General features: G+C 37.8%; 2 protein-coding genes across 5 annotated transcripts; both read right to left on the reverse strand.

Moving 5' to 3' along the window:
- Positions 1 to 1,612: 1,612 nt before the first annotated feature.
- Positions 1,613 to 15,213, reverse strand: LOC121644478 (phosphatidylinositol 4-phosphate 5-kinase type-1 gamma-like). Of its 4 annotated transcripts, XM_041992431.1 has the most exons (18): positions 14,653 to 15,213; positions 11,165 to 11,193; positions 10,882 to 10,971; positions 10,642 to 10,772; positions 10,437 to 10,554; positions 8,825 to 8,977; positions 8,078 to 8,377; positions 7,738 to 7,946; positions 7,576 to 7,659; positions 6,726 to 6,774; positions 6,462 to 6,546; positions 6,165 to 6,335; positions 5,514 to 5,670; positions 5,324 to 5,392; positions 4,703 to 5,234; positions 4,081 to 4,155; positions 3,361 to 3,444; positions 1,613 to 3,238 (listed from the first exon to the last, which is right to left on the reverse strand). In XM_041992431.1, the coding sequence occupies exons 1-18, from the start codon at positions 14,744 to 14,746 to the stop codon at positions 3,236 to 3,238; spliced, it is 2,433 nt and encodes an 810-aa protein (XP_041848365.1). In that variant the 5' UTR covers positions 14,747 to 15,213; the 3' UTR covers positions 1,613 to 3,235. The 4 variants fall into 4 exon arrangements, 3 of the variants coding, with proteins under 3 accessions (XP_041848365.1, XP_041848366.1, XP_041848367.1); XR_006011280.1 differs by having other exon boundaries at positions 3,361 to 4,155; XM_041992432.1 differs by lacking the exon at positions 4,081 to 4,155.
- Positions 15,214 to 15,473: 260 nt separating this feature from the next.
- On the reverse strand, positions 15,474 to 19,803 carry LOC121644480 (phospholipid hydroperoxide glutathione peroxidase-like). The gene is made up of 7 exons (XM_041992434.1): positions 19,693 to 19,803; positions 18,926 to 19,020; positions 17,656 to 17,800; positions 17,402 to 17,553; positions 16,278 to 16,302; positions 16,108 to 16,167; positions 15,474 to 15,923 (listed from the first exon to the last, which is right to left on the reverse strand). Exons 1-7 carry the CDS (start codon positions 19,756 to 19,758, stop codon positions 15,891 to 15,893), a joined length of 576 nt encoding a protein of 191 aa, XP_041848368.1. The 5' UTR covers positions 19,759 to 19,803; the 3' UTR covers positions 15,474 to 15,890.
- Between the last annotated feature and the right edge of the window lie 1,110 nt (positions 19,804 to 20,913).

Raw genomic sequence — 20,913 nt, forward strand, 5'->3', positions numbered from 1 at the left:
AAAAGTGCAGCAGTTCAAATCAGCCTTTGTAGATTGATCCTCACCGGCTATAGCTCAGGAGGAAGAGCAGTCAAGACCAGAAGGTTGGTGGATCGATTCCATGTCGAAGTGTCTTTGGGCAAGACACTTAACCCCATGTTGCCTCCTGATGTGCCTATCAGGGTATGATTGTATGGGTGAATGTGATATGTAGTGTAAAGTGCTTTGAGAGGTCAAAGTGACTGGAAAAGCGCTGTATAAGTCCATTTACCATTTACCTTCTTGACTTTAGGAGCTCAAACAGGACAGAGGGTGATCGCTATCTGCCAGGATTCTTCTAGCTTTCCTTTCAGTATAAATATTCCCAAAGCTTTTCCGGCCATTGAAACCATCCTGTTTAATTTGTTCTTTTAGTTTTTTGTAGCTTAAGTGACCAAACCAAGCAGAGAGATGAAAATTAAAACACTCTGGAAATGTGAATTTAAATTAAATTATTAAACAGTCGGCATGTTTATCGTGATGCAGTAGCATGTTAGCACATGTAACAGTGTGGCACATCAATGTTTTTATTGTAAAAGGATAAATGTTACTAAACTCTTTTGCAAATAGGAATACCATCTCATCAAATTTTCCTACAGATTTATTAATGCAATCTGCCAAAACATGACAATTTTTTTTAATATTGCCCCTTTATTCTTTGATAATTCTTTAGTGCACTTAAGTTACTTGCACATTCTAGTTAAGGAATTTCCCCACTGAAAGAAAACCAGTAAAAAGTTTTCAGTGAAAATAAAGCTATTGAACAAGCTATGGTATAGACCAAAAGGATAATGTGCACATCTGTGTGTGCATGTGTGCAGGGAGGACAATTTCATTCCAGGCCAATTGGTCAGGTGACTGCTGATCCTTGTCCATCACACATTCCATCATGGCCCGACATGCCTGACTTATCACCACGAGTGACATTCACAACTCTGGCTTATACCTAAAGTACACACATCCTCACAACAGTACATGCACACCTGTGCACGGAGAAGATCAAACAATATTACACACAATAAGTTTCCTCTTGATGACTTGTATCTAATGAGGCTAATTTTATTTCTGAATGCATATATAAGAATATATTTATGAAAATAACATGTATTTTAAAGTCCAGCCAAGATACAAAAAGGCTGTTTTGGTTCAAATCTGAATGAGTTTTGTTCCTATTCATGCCATTTGACTTAGTGTACAGCCTATGCGGACTGAAAAGACGCCATCCCAAGTGCCCATCAAAATTTTATATTATTATGTTTATGTGCATTAAAATGTCAGTGCAATGGGAAGGGTCAGGGTACGAGGCTTTAAATACGAGCCTCGCTTTTATGGTCCATCAGGAACGCAATAAAAAGAATAACGATCTATAGGCGAATTATATTCTGGCATATGTTGTGGTGCAGTTTAATTTCATAATGCAGCTAAGAGGGATGAATTATTTAAAATAATTCATAGTTCAGTATGGTGACAAAAAAAGATGTGGCAGCATTGAGATTCTGCTTCCTTACAACACCATGGTGCCACCTGGTGGCTAAACTTTACAATCTCAAAAAAAAAAAAAAAAAAAGATTACACATCAAAAACTCCATCAACATAATTTACGCAATATAGTCTTTATTTTATTTTCACAGTGATAAGCTACACACACCATTGCAGGTTGATGTTAAGACTCAGTCCAGTAACTTGGTAAAGTGTTGCTTACAGAAACAGAAAGAGAGTCTAATTTTCATTAGTCTTGTTTCATCAGGTGTCACACTTTAAGGAAGATGTAAGTCTTTTCTTCATGAACTGTATTAGAAAGTAAGAATATTTTATTTTTGCACACTGTTAATTTGGTAAACTGGGATGAATCTGTTATGGTTCAAGACTGGGCCAACTGGGTATTATTTTCTCACACAGCCAACATGCTTATAGCTGGTTCACACTCTCACAGCTTAAAACAATGACACTTTCTGGCAATTTGATAAACAGGCAGGACAGAAAAGTCTTACACGTGTCTTCCGATCACATATCATATGCATGCAAGCACATGCATACACAGAAACATACTGTAAGAGCACATACAGACTTACATGCATGTGCTTCAGCACATGCAAATCAACAATTTACAAAAATATTTTGATTATAATTTTTGCTATATTCCTCTATAATGTTTAGACTCTCCTCCAAATATTTGGTATTCCTTGAGAATGAAACATTTTGCATGTTTGTACTTTTACATTTTTTGTATTTTAGCCAGTGCTTACATGTAATTGGAAAATTAAAGAAAATAAATTGATAGAGTTAAGTAAGGCAGTTTGAACTAAACCATTCAGTCAGATTAAAATATTTCAAGTGGACCACCACCCACCACTGGAAGAATAACAACACTGTGTACACACAGCACACATAACATTGACTGTTTTTTTCTTTTTTTTTTTAACTGACAACTCAAGACAAGATATCAAAACACAGGATTTCAAATGATTTCAGCCACAGGTACATTGATAAAGTGCTAAAAATAAAATAACACAGAGCTGACATGTCCCTAGTTAAAAATGAATGCATGAAAAAAGTCTGAAGTACTGACATCTGAGTCAGTAAAAGAAATCAATAACACATATTGCATAGGTAGGGGAGAAGGATGTTGAACTACCCTGCTTAGACAGCTGCCTCCCAACTCTGGGCAGGTGTTGAAAACTGATGAATATAATGATGTATGGTATCTTAAGAAACTTTCAAACTTATTTCAGCTTCATTTAAGTTTATCCTTCAATTTGTGTTGTGTTGGTTTCATTAGAATCAAATGATAAGCATCTGATTGACCAATCCAGCAGATCTGGCTTTTCCAAAAAAAACAAAAAAAAAAAGAAAAAAAAAAAACTCTAAAATCTTTGACTGTTCCATGTAGCTTGATTATAACATTTAATTTCTATTTCTGCACTCGATGTAAATCAGATTGTCCAAAAACAGAGGTACTGATTTCTATTACTTTGTTTATAATTCCATCTTTACATTCATTTGAATGTGTCAAAATGCTTCATGGCACACTTAACACTTAAATGCATAATTCACTCCATCAGTCTTTGTTGCGGTTAGAAAAACAGGCTCCCGCATGCAGCTTAAGCAGCCAGCAGTAAATCTTCAGTATCCTGGTGACTTTATTATTAAAACTTCACAGCTCTTGTATGTAGAGACAGCCTCTAGCTCCACCCATTATTGCTGTCTCCATTGTGAGTTACTGAAAGACAAAGAAAGCTCGATAAATGTCAGACAATAGTAGAAGAATAGCAAAATATATATATATCCACTAATCTTTATTCTCTGAGTTTAATATAAATCATGAATAAACTGTACACTCACTGTTTCACTCTCCCCATCTGAGTCTCTTCTGGACTCTGAGCTGCCATGTAATGGAGAGTACACCCAGCTCCGGTCCTCCTGAGTCTGAAATATCAAAAACAGCCAGCAGGGGGCAGCAGAATAAAAGAGGAGACAATAGATGACATAACATTGTGAGAGACAGAGCTACAAAGACATATCATATGTGGCACATTTTAAAGCTGCACATCCCTCTGTTAATTCACATTCTTTTTGTATCCTTGTTAATAATTTAATTGAAACTCTGAATTCAGGGGATTGAACATATTCAAAGTGCAGCTTTATTATCACTTAATTTTGAATATCGACAAGAGAGTTTTCAGTCAAAAGAGGCACAGGCAACATTAATCAGCTTTTCAGCTACAGGGCAGAAACTTGATGGATAACAGAAAGCACACATCTACGTTTTACAAACTACACATCCAAGATCCTGAAAATTTAAATGACTCCTAAGATGTAACAAAAAATAAAAAAATGCTGACGATGGAACTTCAGAAGAAGCAATTTTTATATGCAGGGTCCTTTTCTGTAGACCTCAGCAGTAAATAACTCATGTGAAATGGATTGTAGTTTCATTAAGTTTTTCTGAAGATCCATAAACAGCACTGCCAATGAAAACCCCCGTAGAAGAACTGCCAGCGATGCAACATCTCCCAGTATTTCAGATGACTCTAAAATAACTCTACCTTGCCAGTGACTTACATTGTAACTTGAGCTAGAATTAAGCTTACGACGACCAAGAACCGGAGAGTACACCCAATATCTGCCATCTGCATACTGATGGTTGGACACACACACACACACAGATGAACACAAGTATACACATGGAAATAAAAGAATGTGAATAGATTATTATTAATACAAAAAAGAGAGATGGATAAAGAAAATTTGAAAAAGTGGAAAATGGAGAATTGATGTGATAATGTAGCCCCCCCCCAAAAAAAATTGACATTGACAAGTAAAGACAAACTGATAGGGATACTTCATGCTTTGCAGGAGAGACAACCTATTTTTCTGATGCAGTTATAAGATGTTACTTTAAGTGATGGAAGGCACATGCCTCAGAAAAAAGCATTTTATGCAGCAAGAGCAGCTTGCATAGTGCGTGCACACTGCAACACACGCAGCCCTCCTCACCATCATAATTCTACCACGCTGTCCTGACTGGGCCACTGCAAAAGACCCAGTAGATCAAAGAGAAACAGAAAGCAAATGATCTTTACTACCTAGAAAGTCAGTCTAGTTTTACTTCCAATAAATTGGTTCTGTTTGAAGGTTGTCAATAAAAAAGAAAAAGTACTGAAACATGAGAAAAGAAACTTACAAAGTAAATGTCAGAAACCTGCACCTCCCCTTCCAACGAGTTGTGGCTGCTGGACACGGAAAGCTGATTACGTGACATACGTGGTGCCTGCTGGGGAACCTGGGGGCTTGCAGGAGCAGAGGAGGGAGGTGTTGATGGGAGATGATGAGAGGGGCTCTGGCTAGAGGACTGGGTGGATGCAGGGCAGATAGGGGTAAATGCTGAGGCAGGATGAAGGGTACAACTGCTTGGATTTGAACTATCGGGTGTAGACTGTGTGCCTGAATAAGAGACTACAGAAGGTAGAGTGAAAGACTGTGTAGCGACGGGAGATATGAGGGGTTTGGTGGATGGACTAATGGATGAAGAAAGTGTGGAGGATGACTGGGCAGCACAATCAGTAGCGGAGGAGGACGATGTAAAGGGAGGAGGAAGGGTAGAGGAGGAGTGTGCAGAGGATGAGGCAGCTACACGAGTCTGATGATCAGGAGGTTGTTGGCTCGTAGCAGTAATTTCTGTCATCTGCGTTAGCTCCGTGGCCTGGGGAATTTTACTGTATGAAACAAGAAGGAGAATATTATAACACTGCAATAGTTACATATGTACATTGCTTTAATATTTTTATCCTGTTTACATGTGTACCTAAGCTCCACTTCGACAGTTATGGTGTCATGACGTTCACCATGAACCTCAACTACTTCTTTCTGTGACCTGAGAGCACACACACACACACAAAACAAGGTGTGAAAAACACACATGACGATGGTACATCATAGTGACTGAACTGATAAGGATGAAATATAAGATTACACATAAACAAAGCCAGTATCACCTGGCCACATTTGGTGAATGCATTTGTCTTCTGTAGCGTGGATGCTCTGGTGTGTCGAACGGGCTGGTCGGTAAGGAGTTGTTGGATGAAAGAGTGGTGGCAATAGATGCTGTCGTAGCATCTTCAAATGAAGGAGGAGTGCATGGTGGCTCTCTCCCTGAGCGACATAATCAAGTACAACATCATGAGCCATGTGCAAGACCAATGAAAATATTCTATTTAAACTCCTTACATCCAGCATACAACCTTAAACTGAACTGAAATATTATGAACTCTGTTTTCTTTTGCTCATTTCAATTAGTCTTCTCTACAAAGTCAGGATACTTTGCTTATAAGCACTATTTTTTTGTCGACATCTGATACTAAATATGTGAATATTTAGTCTTGACTAGTCAGTTTTTACTTTATTTCTTTTCTATTAAAATGATTGCATCTCCACAGCGAACATTGAAGATTTTCTTTATTTTATTCTAAACAAAACTCAGCAGTAGATAAGGGGCTGCCCCAAGTTTGGAGACATAATGGATATGGGGGAAATAAAACAAAAAACCTTTATGCACCCAATGGGCACCTCTCTGCTGCTTTCATCACTTCCTTTTATATCATGACTAAACATAATTTTGAATGTATTAAGGTTAGAGGACATCACACCATTGTCTTCCAGCATGGGGAAGTTGCGAGCTCCTCTTAGGTTCTCCAAGTTGTCCAAGTTTTCCTGTCGTTCTTCACTCAGTGAGGGGCGCTGGCCTGAACTGGCTCCAGCACTGGACTTGGACATGGAGAGAGCTCCTCGACCCCTCTTAGATGGAGATGATCGTAATGCTGTGAAATGAAAATATGGTTTACTTGAACACCTTCCCAGAAAGTCAGATGTTAAGACTAGTAATTTGAAGTGAAACAAAGAGTTTTGTTTGCTTGCACAAGACTAATGCATGTGTGTGAACTCACAGCTGCTCTTCTTGAAGACAACTGTGCTGCAGAATTTGTAGAACCTCTCAGCATAGAAACCAGGTCTGTGAACAGACACAGTGTCCTGTAGTGGGATGGAACAGCCATGAGACAAGATTATGATTGTTATAACGTTGCTATGCTGGAAAACTGCAACAATGAGAGGACTTTAATTAATTATGCAGTTAGGACAAAAATGGTTTATTGTGTCTGGTTTTGATTAAACAAAGTCAATTACAAAGCAGTAACATGAAAACCACTCACTCCATCATGTATGAGAGACTTCCAAGAGTGCTCCAGTTTCTTGATCAGTCTGTCAGAAAATACAGTTAAATTCAATTAGACACTCGCTGTGCTTAATTAGAAACTCAGTGTTCAACCAGGTTGGATGAGAAACCCACAAAAGAGCACAATTACTACAAACATCTCCCTCAGATATGTATTAAATCATATGTTCTATTCTATTCTATTCTACAGTCATTTAGCAGACGCTTTTATCCAAAGCGACTTACATTTGAGAGGAAGAACAACACAAGCATGAATTCAAACAAGATGGGACGTCATAATTAAGTGATAGTCAGACCGCTTTTGAGTCCAGTTGGACCCAGGTGCTGTCATGTAGTGCTAGTGCAGTGCATATAATTTTTTTTTTTTTTTTTTTTTGTAACACCAACATGTGGGAATGTAATAAATAATAATAATAATGCATCAGGTTTATTTGGTGCATTTTTAAGGCAGCCAAAGTGCTTCAAACTAAATCCATTATTCATTCACCTGACATTCATACTTGGTGGTGGTAAGCCACAGCTGCCCTGGGACAGACTGACAGAAACATGGCAGTCGGTTTGCACCAATGGTCTCTCTCTGACCACCACAGAACATTCATACACTGCACAGACATTTTCCCTACAAACTGTCAGAGCACACCGAGTTATAAGTCAGCATCCCAAGAAGTTTAATTTATTAGAACAAAGGGTCTAAGTCTTTGGATAATGTAGATTTAAATTTTTAATTTTTTAAAAATTAACTAAACAAAACATCCTGAAAGTGTAGTGAAAGGAGCATGGTGCAACCTATGCTACTGCCTCATAGTTTTCTTTGACTAACAACCTACCTATAGGACTGCAGAATGTCAATAATTCCAATGAACAGCAGGAGGCGCTCTCCTTTACCACTCACAGCCGGAATACCACCCATACTAGACGGGGAAGAGAAGTTAGCATCATGTGTGGATTTAATAGAAAGACGGGGAAAAACATCAAGAATGGTTACTTACGTGTCATCATGGTCGAGCGTGTCCCTACATGTGGATCCTCCCTGTATTGACTCCATTGCAGTGGAATATAAGGCTCTCTGGCCTGCAGGCTTCTTCTCATCCCCACCTCCAACAGGTGAGCCCTGGGACTGTTGGTCTTTCTCCGCAAGAGCCTTATTGTGGACGCCAAGTAGTAAACTGTAGTCCATAATCTTAAAACTCTCCAGAACCTGACATGAAGCAAAAAAAAAATTGTTATTGTTTTGTAAAGAATCTATCAACACAGTTGAACACTAACAGTGGTTTTTTTTTTTTTTTTTTGTACTTTCACTCAAAAAAACTGTTTATGTTAATTTCTCACCAAGCAGTCTCTTTGTAGTGTTTTAACCAAAGCACTGTATGTGTCCTGGTCCAGAATAAGACCCTCAGGAACATCAATCAGAAAATCCAGGTCTTTAAAAGTGGGTTTGGATTTCTCTCTTTCCTTCTTGGAAGCTCGCCTCTTGTATGTTGAGCCCTTCAAATCAAACTTAAGGTGCATGCGTACGGAGCGTGGTAATATATTGTTCATAACAACAATTCTTATGTTTTTGCCTCCACATTGGACACAATAGAGACCAAAGAACTTAGGCAGCAGAGTCCGAGGGTTCTGGTTCAAGTTCTGGAGAAGTGTTTTACAAAGTCGACAGAAGGAAAAGAGAAAAGAAGAAGAAAACACAGCATATTAGAAAATATTTGGCTTGCTCTCCATGTTCCCAGTAACAAGCGCCTGCCAGACAGCGTGACTTATTTACAGGCCTCAGTAGAAACCCATGCTCTAGTGTGCATGCTTAACCCGTTAGGAAATAAGTAGCGTGGGTTTCTGCTCTTACTAATGACAAAGCCAACTACTGACGTCAGAGCTGCCTGGGGGCCAACACCAGGAGGTTAGATAAAGAGGATAAAGACAACTAGAAGTTTCTGTTGCAGTGCTACAGTTTAACAACCCACATACAAAAAAAACTGCCAATTTTTTTTTTTTTTTCAACAAAAGCATATTGTCATTTTGGGTGTCTTTACCTTCAGAAAAAAACATGATAAGAAAATGAATATAACTACTTTGTCTTACCATATAGTATCCAGGAAGCAGTTTCTGTAGAAACTCAGCCTCCTTGTGCTGGACAGTTTTGATGATGAACTCATCATCCCGTGTTACATAGAATATGGAGCCGCTAGCTCCTGGATTTGTCAGCTCAATCAGAGGCTCATTACACAGAGAATACTAGACGGAGACACAAAGGACAAACAGATTAGAATTTAAACCTGGTGTCTTGTTTCAAGTATCACATTTGGATTAACAGTGTCTCCATGGGTACAGATTAGTCCCTTTTTTTCTTCTGTCCAACAACTGTTTTGACTGAATAAGCTGTCCATCAAATTAATTTAGTTCTATACATGTTTTGAACAAAGTTTGTTCTTTGTACTTCATATTTAATGTATCACTTCCTTATCACCCCAGATATTTGAACCTTCCAAAGACTGACTACCCACTCACATGATATTACTCATCTTTGTTGTGGAGAACTAAGCATGCTGACAACTGACATTTACGCCCGACCGTTGTATTAGTCAAGTTGTTACCTCAACCGTTGGTTTTACTTACTTCACAGTAACAGTGAGTACTGTGGAGACTTGCATGTACTGTGCAGTATAACATTAAGCATGCTATTCTTGCTCAACATAAACACCCTTCCTTGCATCAAAGCTTTTATATTTACTCTAAAAATCCTTCATTATACAGATTGTTTGGTTAGAATATTGAGACTTGAGCTGAAAAGTAAGAAATAGGCTGTTTGTGTATAATTAATTTGTCTTATCAATCATCTACATTTTCTATTACTTAACCTAAAAAATATATATTATACTTGTACTCCACTAACAAAACAAAACAAATACAAAATAAAACGCCCAAACACAAATGCAAACTTCGCTGACCATCTGCTGCCACTACTCAGACATAAAAACAAACAGGGATTTGCTCTGCTAATCTCAGCACAGGTAGAGTGTGAGCTTACATGTGTTGTCCAGCATGCTGTAAGTCACTGCTAGTGTGCAGGCGTGTGTATGTGCACCGTGACATGCACAATACTCAAAGGCAGCACAGTCTGTGTGTCTTTGGATGTGCAGACTTTCTTTTATGTACTTGAAAGCTTGATGTCCATCTAAGAAGATCTTTTATCAACATTTGAAAGCTTGCAGACTGACACAACACAAATCATTTATATGATTAGTTCACTTCTAAGTTAGGTTGAATCATGGGGTATGAATAATTTATGATATAAAATTAAATGAAGCACAAAAAACGTTTTTTATATCACTGAACAGACAGTGTTTCGACAGGTACGGTTGTTGCAATAATACTTTTCCTTTCTTGTAAAGTCTTTGCTCTACTTAACTGTATCAGTTTTTAAATCTAATATAATCAAAAATGTAGTATCCTTACAGGATGTCGCTTTGATAGTTAGCTCATTAAAATTGCTAGCACTGTTAAAATAATTAAGCATTATGCTTTTGTCAATGCAAAATTGTTTTCTAAACTATGTGTCTTAATATTGCAGCAGGTATTTTTACCATTTCACCAGATAATAGGATGCCTATTATAATGTAGATGCACAGTACTTAATAATACACATAGACAGAGTGACTATATGATAAGTGATCATAGAAAATGAGTATCTCACCAGGTAATCATCTGGCCGGATCCCAAAAAGCTCTCTAAAGTACCGGAAGGCTACAGGGGCATAGGTTTTAAACCTGAAATCTGGGTAGTGGTGGGCTGGAGTCAGGTTACTACCTTCGCTGTAAGGAACATGGAAGGAGAAAAGAGTGTTAAAGCAGATAGAAGATGACAATAAACTTCTAACACATCCACTCATATAAACCCACCTGGGGAAGAAGATGCTCTCAACCACATAGAAGTCTTGCATAAGAACATCTCTCTCAGGCTTGGAGCTGAGGTTGCCTACAGTATATCCAATACCCAACTGGATGGCGCCTTTCAAGGCAGAGGAAGTAGTCTGGAGGCGGTGAGCAGAGACAAGAACAATAAAGTAAGGTACAGCTGGGAAGAAGACTAGGAAGTCTACTTTACCAGCAGTAATGTTACCAAAAGACAAAGATGCTTACTTTTTTGTATGTTGTCTCTCCAGAGGCATCTACTCTCCTGTGGCCAATCTTCTTCTCACGAGCTGGGTCTGCTCCAAATGGGGACGGCATCTAATAAAATGATGAGAGGGGAAAAGCATTTATGTATGTGAAGTACATACTGGAAATATATAACACAAGGGTTCCACCTAAGGTTTTCTTGGATTGAGCTATCTTCAAGAAACTATTGAAAGAAAGGTAGAAATAAGAAGAAAAACATTCCTAGTGACAGATGAGAGGTGTATCGTGTGAACTGGCATCTCACCTCTGTAATTTGAGCCTTCTGGGCTGAATCTGGGGACAAAGACAGAGGAGAAAAGGATTTAGAGGTGCCTAAATCAATACATTATGTACCCTTAATTGTAATTTAGCAGAGTATGGTGGGTGTGTCATTACACTCACACTGTTGCTTTAGTTACCTAAATAAATTAAACCCATCATAAACAAGGATTGTGCACATCTATCTACTGGTTAAAAAATCACTACCAAATAAAACTGATTCTGCAAGAAATACATAATGATTGCTTACATGGATAATGAGGGAGAAGAACTTGTTCTTCAGATGTGCTACTTTTTGCTTTATGAGGCTGCAGTTTTTTATCAAACACTGAAGGAAACTACATGGATTATGAGCGCAACATGAGATAATTAACTCAAACTTTGATCAGAAAATATGTTTAATTTGGAAAAGCCTCATTTTCGCAGCCCAGGTTCCTTTTTATCATAAAGCTTCGTTAAAATAGAAAATGCATTGCATGTGGTGTATTGTATTTAATGCAGCTAAAGCTTGTTAAGCAGCTTTTATTAACCTTGCTTCCAAAAAGAAATGGTGCTTAACTCACCAAGCAGAAGAATTCACTGCCTACAGGTTACCAGCTGTGAGGTGATCCAGAAAGAAAATGAGCAAGAATTCAGCAAAATATACTAAAGCAAACTCTGACAGAGCAGTCAGACTTCTGCAGTACACAGTCTGCTGTTGTCTATTCCTGGATCAATGCAATTTCTAGATTTGTCCAGGCAAGGTAAAAAACTCTATTGGATTGACTTCCTCCTTAATCTGAGAACTGCCATTGGCTGAGGGCTCTAGATCACATCACCAACCAATCACACAGAAGGATTAGGAAGATTTTTCCCAGCTGACATGAGGGACACAACGACACTGCATCTGTATGTGTGTAAGAGGTCAAGGGGGGAGTGAATGAGAAAAGGGACATCTCTCTTTAATTCACAGCTCTATGAACCACATGGTTTACATCACCATCTTACCAACTTTTGGGCTATGACAGTGAAGATTAAGAAAAGTGCTGCTAACAGGGTTGGGAGGATGAATATTTAAGCCCTGTTAAATAACGCAGCAGCCACTGTAGCATATGGTGTTCCCACTAATGAATGACAGAACACAATAACAGCTTAGACACAATTAAATAATGAATTCCCTATACTGAGTGAGTAGATGCAAACAAAAGACAATATTAATACAAGCTTTACTGTAAACAAATTCTAACTATACTGTATATTTGATATTTTAAAGCCTGACAGTTCAGTAATATGGTCCGCTGCATGTAAGTTTGACTCTTAACAAGATGTGACTGCATTGTGGCACACTTTGAGCTAAATGCCAGCATCAGCTTTAAAACGTAGACCTTAAAATGTTTTCTTTTTACCATCTTAAAGTTGCATGTTTGCTGACAAAGATTTGATTATCATATCATAACACAAAGCAAAGCTAAGGCTGTTGAGAATGTCAGTTTTTGAAGTAATCTTGTTGTCATCTAAACATTGTACAATCGAAAATTTTGTCCTGAAGATGGTGCTAGGTTAAAAGTCAGAGTTTTACCAGAGTTAATGAAGCTGAACATTTTTAATGGACAGAAATGTGCTCTCTAAGTTTTCACTGGGAATAGAACCTTAAACATGCTTTACTATAGTTATGATGCTCTTTTCTGTTTGCACTTTATTCTGGGATGTTTTGTGTAAATCCACACAAACCATCACAGACCTCTCTCATTTAGTCCTTTTTACATTTTTTTTATTAATTGCTTTTGTAGCACCACATCTTGGTTGAATCCCAACAGTTCGCCATCTCTGGCGATTGAGATCAGCATTTCTATCTTGCTTTGACACTGTATTAAAATATTCTGATTAAACATAATAGGTTGCTATTTATCATTCATTTCAGAGGACCCAGAAATTCTGACTAGGTCTGTATGAATCAAATTTCAAGGCACTCTAACTGATTTTTCATTCAAAACCCTGAATGTAAACCTTACAATGGCAAAGGAGCAAATGTCAGAGGATCACCACAGATATTAAAATGAACAGGTTTCACATGTCTGAATAATTCTTAATGAACATTCATTCAATATACGATGACTTGCTGTAATCTGGATCAAACAAACCAATAATGTCATCTTCAAAAATTGAAAAGGTTAAAGGGAAAATGCTGAGAAATATTTTCCATTCTAGCGTACATCAATAAAACTGTAGCTGACCAAATTTTTGTGACCCATTTTAAACAGTGACTTGAATGAAATAAATGCCTCCTGCCTGCGATCAGGACGCCCACACCTGTAACCTGCAAATTAATACCGGAACAATGAGGAGGAGTGTGGGACAGGAGCACACACAGTCTCCATGAGATTAGGGTCAGGCCAGAACAATGTGTCCCTGAGCTAGGAGTAACAACTGGGAGAATCTCATTACAAGATTTTTTATTAGTATTTGTAAAATAATTTAGTTTGAATGTGTCAAAGACTTAAAATACAAAGCAAATCTATCCTTACTAAAAGCTCACTTCGATAATCATGCAACAACATATTTTTTGCTAGGTTTAAGGGAAGCGCGCCTTGAGGCTTGTGTGTATGTGTGTGTCATAGTAAAGAGGATTAAATCTTTCCCTTATCAGCTGAGAAAATGGCAGAATGTAGCTATGACATTTATGTGACACTAAACACGGGTAGATTTTGATTCCTCAAAGCTCTCTACATGAAAATATAATCTGTCAGACTTAATAATCATCCGTGCACAAACATCCAACATGACTGTATGAGCATGCACATGCAATGACAACTTGTTGGACCTGCGGAACTAATGACCACATCTAGTTTCTTTTTGTGACATTTTCAAATGCAGTTCTTATCTACAGATTAGTGTGCAATTTATGTTGTAACTTCATATCATATTATATAAGACACTCTTCAGATTCACACAGAAAAAGCAGATGAGAGGTGGTAAGAATTGTGATGTTTAGTAGCGGCTACCAAGATCCCATCATGTGCAGGTTTCATAACAAATGTGTACAGGTCATGTACACTTAACTATTTGGCATACATCTCACAATTAAACAGCAGCTCCACACTTAATGCACCTCATCTTAAAAGGTAATCTGAGACTATGTATACACTTATGACGTGCACCTAGTAATGTGTCAGCCTGCAGTGAGCCACTAACATTTGCAACAGAGCAGCAGTGACTTGTATCTTGACACTGTTATCTAACCTGGCAATTTATTATTCATTTGCATAGCTAAATGGAAATACCCCTGTATTTTCGACTGTCTTTGGGGAAAACATGTACATTTTTAGGTTAAACTGGCTAGCTAACATTCTCATATGGTGTAATAGCTAAGGATGCTGCCAACATGTCCTGTCCCCCAGCACTACACCTGCTGCTATCGGCAGTTTTTTTTTTTAATAATCCCAAAATAAAAGAAAAAAAAAAGATTCCGCTTGTTGCAAAAGAAGACATACGAACCGGTGTCCCCGATATCAAGTTGAAGACAGAGACCAACGGCCGATGCCTCACTCGTGTTCCCGTCATTCCCGGTTTCCGCATCCCCCCTGTCCATCTCCAGGACGGCTCTTAGGACGACGGGCAGCCCCGTCTTCTACTTCAGTGTAAAGCAGACGCTGCGGTAAACGTCTTAAAAAAGCCTCGACATTTCGCCTTTATACACCACAAGGCCACTTTCCTCCGTTAATGTGCGCTTGTCGCTGTATTTTCGCAGCGACGTTGTTATGCTCACAGCCAGCGGTGCTGATCATCTCCGCCGCTGCTGTGCGTCATCATCCGCACGCAATGGCTGGTGCGCGTGCCGCTACAGCATCATCACCAGCAAAGACCAAAGCTTACTTTACTTTCAAGTTTAAAACCACTAAACTAGGGGTAATATTTGTTCTGCAGGACATTTTTGCAATGGGGTCATAAATCAAACATATTGGTGTACAAAGCAGCTAAAAGCATTCCCTGTTTTTCTACTCTTGTGGGGAGACCCCAGCAATAAAATAAAGCACAATCTTTCTAATAATCTCAGCAAAAAATGAAAATATAAAAACTTAAAAGAATATATATATATATATATATATATATATATGCAACGCTATTTTACTGGGTTCTTGCATAAAAAGTGTCTGGTGAGTAACAAAAGTAAAATAATGCCATAATATATATGCTATTTATCCCAATCACACAATTTGCTAACAGGCTTCTAAATGAGTTTGTGGGAGAAAAAAAAAAAAGACCAACTGGTGAATATCAGCTAGAAAAAACTATTGCTATGTAGACAAAACAAGAGAAAATGTGCAACACAGCATTTATTCCTCCATTTAACCAGTAGCTTTACAGAAACCTGTGCAATTTATGGTATTCATGTCATGACATAAAACATGCAGACACTGACAGGTAAATTTAGCACTTAACACTCAAAGCTGACATTGTTATTAGAACAAGGAATGGCTGTTTTGAATTTGGATTATGACGTGTACTATCTCTACTTCATCTAACTAGTGAATGTCCTCTCATATGGCCAAACAAAAGGCTTGATGTGTATGGGCTCTGGAGATAAAGTTGCACGCTGGGGATCATCAGGCTCTGTCCTTTCCAATAATGGGTTTGCAGACAGCACCGTCACAGGTCCAGGCACACACACAAATACCCTTGAGTCCATTTGAGAGGTCAGGAGTCAGACAAACACATAGGAGATATCAGTAGCATTACATGTATGTGGGCAAGTCCTTCTCCACCACCTGCAGACAAGAAATACAAGTTTAACTGGGACAAATATCTTCATCTTAATAAAACGTGCAAAATAAAAAGCTAAATTCTGTAATTATTTCTCTTTCACTATCAAGTTGCAAGAAATCAACAAAAGGTTATGGCTACTACCTGCAGATCATACACAATGATATAAACAAAGCAGGTGCAGCTTACACTGGGATCCTCTGTGGGGCCGTATCTCTTCGCCACCTGTCCCTCCTTGTCTATGAGAAACTGTTGAACACAACATAAAAGGTATTACCACAGCGGTTGTAGCAAGAAAATGATACTTTGTTGATGATGGCTGTTTTTAAATGGGGAAGCTTATTTAACTGGCAAATTACCTTTGTGAAATTCCATTTGATGTTACTGAGAGCAGAGGGAGAACAGGAAAATGCATTACAACCTTGTTGAAACATGAGATGCAAAAGGGATTTCAATAGTACATTTACAAGTTAGTAATTATTCATACAATACTTTCTCAAAAACCATATAGCTTAATTTTTACTTGCATACTCTTTATTGCAACTTGCCTTTGGTATTAATAAAGCAATTTAATTTATGATCTGGCTAAGGCTTCCACTACAATATAAAGTGACTGATGGCTTTTACTCTTGCCCAGTCGCACCATTTGTTAAGCTTTTTATGAGTGACTATTTGATACTCAGAAATATAAACAAACATATTGACATTAGGACATTTACTAATGAGTTTACAAGGGGTTAAATGATGCTTTCTTTCAGCACAGCAAAGTAAAGATGGTTATAATGCTGGATTTTTTCCCCCACACTCAAACTAAATGAAAGACAAAGGGGCGAGAATGGGGTGGGATAAATAATCAAAAACTACTCAGAAAATGCATTACATGTTGGAATCCTGGGATCTCATGCCTGCCATGAACACTCAAATTTAAACACTAGAGAAGCATGTTTTACCTTCTGTATACATATACAGTACCAGCCAACAGTCTGAACACACCTACCCATTAATAATAAATGAGTAAGCATGTACTGGTACTATATAATTGCATTCCTACATTGTTGCACCAGCAGGTTACTTTTTATGTGAACCTGCAATGACAGGTTTGACAGACTTCAAGAATGAATGAATTAACTTTATTGTCATTGCAACAGGTACAACTATTTTTTTCCCTAGTACAACCCGTCCAAGAATAGACAACAACATATAAAACATAAACAGGATCAGGTGGACTGAGGCAGCCGCCGCCGGGCAGTGCACCATTTTCACAGATGGAAAAGATAATGTGAGGAAGAATGGAGGGAATAGGTGAGGGGAAAAAAAGAGGCATCTATAGAGATACAAAAAGAAAACAAGTTTTTCACTTTAATGCTGAAATGAAGGCAGAAGTCATTACTATGATAAAACACAAAGAAAAAGAATAGCAACCACTTTGCATTACAATCTGCTAAAGATGATAATCATACATGCCAAAAGAAAATTCACTCACTTTCCAAAGGTTCCCTTTCCTTTGGGCTGTGCCTTCATCCATTTCCATAGAGGATGAGCATCATCGCCATTCACATCTATCTTACTGAAAAGATCAAACTCTGCGTTGTAACCTTTGGCAAACTCTTTAATCTCTGCGTCTGTGCCTGGTTCCTGAATCACAAAAAATAAATATAAATAAAAAAATCATAGTTATATGGTTAAAAAATATGAATAAATGTTAATACAGGCAGGACAGGAGGAAAAACTGGTTACCTGTCCTCCAAACTGATTGCATGGGAAGCCCAAGATGCGTAAACCTTTCTCAGCGTAGGAAGCGTGCATTTCCGCTAGCTGAGTGTAGTTTACTTTGGTCTTTCCTCATTTAGAGGCTACATTTACGATGATGCAAACATTTCCTCTGGCAAAGCAAACAGAACAGAAAAGGATTAAATGAGGATTGTCAAGTATTGACTAGTTCATGTCCTGGGGGCAACCGTTAACCGTCAGTACTGGAAATGACCTGCATGTGAGATCTCTGCACATCAACAACATGCTTGAGTAGTGGAAGTCAGAGGCTGAATATGATGAAAAACATTTATTTTTCATCAGTGATATGAAAATTACTTGATTTGAGAGGTCTGACAAATAGGACAATACTGAAATGGATCTTGAGAAGGTATCACTTTATAACAAGATTTAATTAGTTTTTGTAAATCTCCAACTATATTTCAAAATAATCTGCAAATAAAAATGCTGTTTTTTGCAACTGATAGTTGATACTGCCAATATACATTACACATACTAAATACTTTTTGTTCATAATTATGTTCTGTCTTTGGTTTATGTGGCCACAAAATTATTAAAAATAATAATTATTATTATTATTCAAGGCTGTATTTTCTGGCCATATATGACTACAAATACCTCAGAGTTCAGCTAGACAACAGACTAATTGGAAACGCAACACAGAAGCCAACTACAAGAAGAGACAAAGTAGACTCTACTTCTTAAGAAAGCTAAGCTCATTCAATGATCTGCACCAAGATGTTGCATATCTTCTGTAAGTTTGTTGTGGAAAGTGCAATCAGCTTTGCAGCCATCTGTTGGCACAGCAGCATCGGAGCCAGCGATTTAAAGAAACTAAACAAACTGGCTGGTTCTGTGTTGGGGATAACTCTGGAGCTGTTGGAGCAGATTGTGCAACAAAGAATGCTGCACAGGTTGCTGAAAATAATAGACGAATCTTTGCATCCTCTACACAACACGGCAAAGAGTGTGTTCAGCGTGAGGCTTCATTAAGTCCAGTGCAATACAGAAACGTACTGGAGACCAATCCTGACAGCAGCCATCAGCCTCTGAAACAAAGCACTAAATTATTCTAAATTTATTATTATTATTAATAATTATTTAAAAACACTACAACATTGTAATTTCCCTTAGGGATAAATAAAAGATTTTTCATTTCATATCCTTTTACAGGTACTGAGCGTGATCAGTGGGTCTTGTTAAATTAAAAAAAAAAGAAAAAGAAAAGGTATGTTACCTGTACTTCTCAAGAGACACTTCATTCCCATCAATGTCCTTGGCTGAAAACTCATAGATTGACTTGGCAGTCTGCCAGTCTCCCACCTGAGCACACTGACAAAGGTAAAAGGGGGAAATTGCACACAGGTAAGTATTTTTATTTGGCAACAACTGATGATCCAGACCTGTCAGGGCTGAAGTCTACAAAAACAAACCAAAGGGCGACAGTAAACTAAGCACGATTATTCATATCTAGAGGAAAACGGAAGACGTTAACCAATGCTCTTCATATTTGGTGCACTTTGGCCCACTTTGCGTCATCATTTATTACCCCACCCTTGTGTTTTCTATGCAGGGGGGGAAGCAGATTAAACACGAATGTCTGATTCCGTTAACAGTAAATCTCCACTGCCGCATAATCGCACTAAATAACGAACAGACAAATAAAAGGATTTTAAACATTTAAAACCAAAGATGTCCAGCTAATTCTCACCGCGAATTACATCACCTTTAACATTATATTCAAATCTTCCTCCAAAAAGCTACTGCCCGTTATTAGCAGAAATAATCTATATGGTACTGATTGTGTTGAAGCTACAGCTAGCAAGCTAGGCTCGCTAGCTGCAACAACGTCGAACTCATTTGTCTGCTGCACCGTAACTAAAAATAGACGTCCTAAATGACGTCCTTGCGTCCTGTAAGGTAGTCAGTGGCGACTACATTACCCGTTTAGCCCGCTGGAATTAAAATGTAGAAAACACGCACTGAATGTCAAAGCGAGCTTACCATACTTCTAACCAGTCCTCTACTTCCCACCACCACACCAAATAACGCTGTCGATCTTAACCACATGGTTGACACATATACCACGTGACCATTAGCTCCCCCCTCTAATTACATGTTAGCTACGCCTACTGAGAACCACTGGTTTCACCGACATTTAGAAAAGTTTTTTTAGATAATAATTTCCCCACATATGGTACTTTGGGATTTTGAAAACGTTTTTGATTTATAATATGTAAAAATATATATATTAACCAAACTGCATAAACTTGGAGTAGCACACAATGCCAATTAGAGGTGTATATATTTATATAATTCACTGTAAGAGAGCAACATCATTTGTGCTTTTTACTGTAAAACGCCAATAGAATTTTATTTGTTTGTCTGAGTGAGGCGTATGCCCCATAGTTAAACTCCTCTGGATAAAATCTGACTTGAACTGTAGATAAATGTTTAATGTATTTTTACATTTGGTCAGTACTTACTATTTTTAATGTGGTTTATAAACAAAGTTGGCTTGGCCAAATAGGGACATATTTATTATCTTTCAACATTATGTGTGCAATCTCGCCCTGCTAATTTGAGTTTTAATTTAGTTAAAAAATTGCAAACATCTGTTTCAAAGATCATCCACACGTTTTTGTGAAATATAAAACTTTTTTTGCAAAATTATAGATGTGTAATATCTGAAAGGGTAATCACACTACTAATGCACCTAAGTTTTTTAAGGTGAGTTATAAGGTAGAAATTCAGAGAACTGTTTTCCTAACTATAAAAGCTTCTCAGATAACTCATTATACAATAAATCACACTTTTTTATATGAAAGTTCACATGCTCCCACAAACTGTTACAAAGGACAAGAAAAACAAACAAATGAACCAGCCTTTATATTTTAATCAAAACCGTGCAAACAGCAACATCCAAAAATGCTCAAATCACACATGGAGAACAACTTGTTAATTGTAAAGTTCAAATACATACACAAAAAGAAACAGCTCTCACACTGATATCTGTGACAATGACAGACTTTCCTCCTTATTGACAGACGTTTCACAATAATTGTGTTATCCTTTCACAAGGACTGAGCCGTTTGATGCAAGTTGGTAATGATTTCTTGTCTCAACATGACTGCACAATAAGAAAGAACCCGTTGCCTTAGAGACACTCAGAGCAGGTGGGTGTGTATTTAATGAAAACATAAATCAAGCACTCACCCGCTTTTT

This window comes from Melanotaenia boesemani, chromosome 8, assembly GCF_017639745.1.
Source record: "Melanotaenia boesemani isolate fMelBoe1 chromosome 8, fMelBoe1.pri, whole genome shotgun sequence".
In the NCBI taxonomy this organism is placed as follows: domain Eukaryota; kingdom Metazoa; phylum Chordata; class Actinopteri; order Atheriniformes; family Melanotaeniidae; genus Melanotaenia; species Melanotaenia boesemani.

Excerpts from the sequence above, each read along its gene's own strand:
- LOC121644478 (XM_041992431.1), bottom strand. The coding sequence starts at position 14,746 with ATGGACAGGGGGGATGCGGAAACCGGGAATGACGGGAACACGAGTGAG. Across the intron at positions 7,660-7,737 it reads ACGCTCGACCATGATGACAC|TATGGGTGGTATTCCGGCTG; the intron begins GTAAGTAACCAT and ends TTCCCCGTCTAG. Across the intron at positions 5,671-6,164 it reads CCCCATGCTGGAAGACAATG|GGAGAGAGCCACCATGCACT; the intron begins GTGTGATGTCCT and ends TATGTCGCTCAG.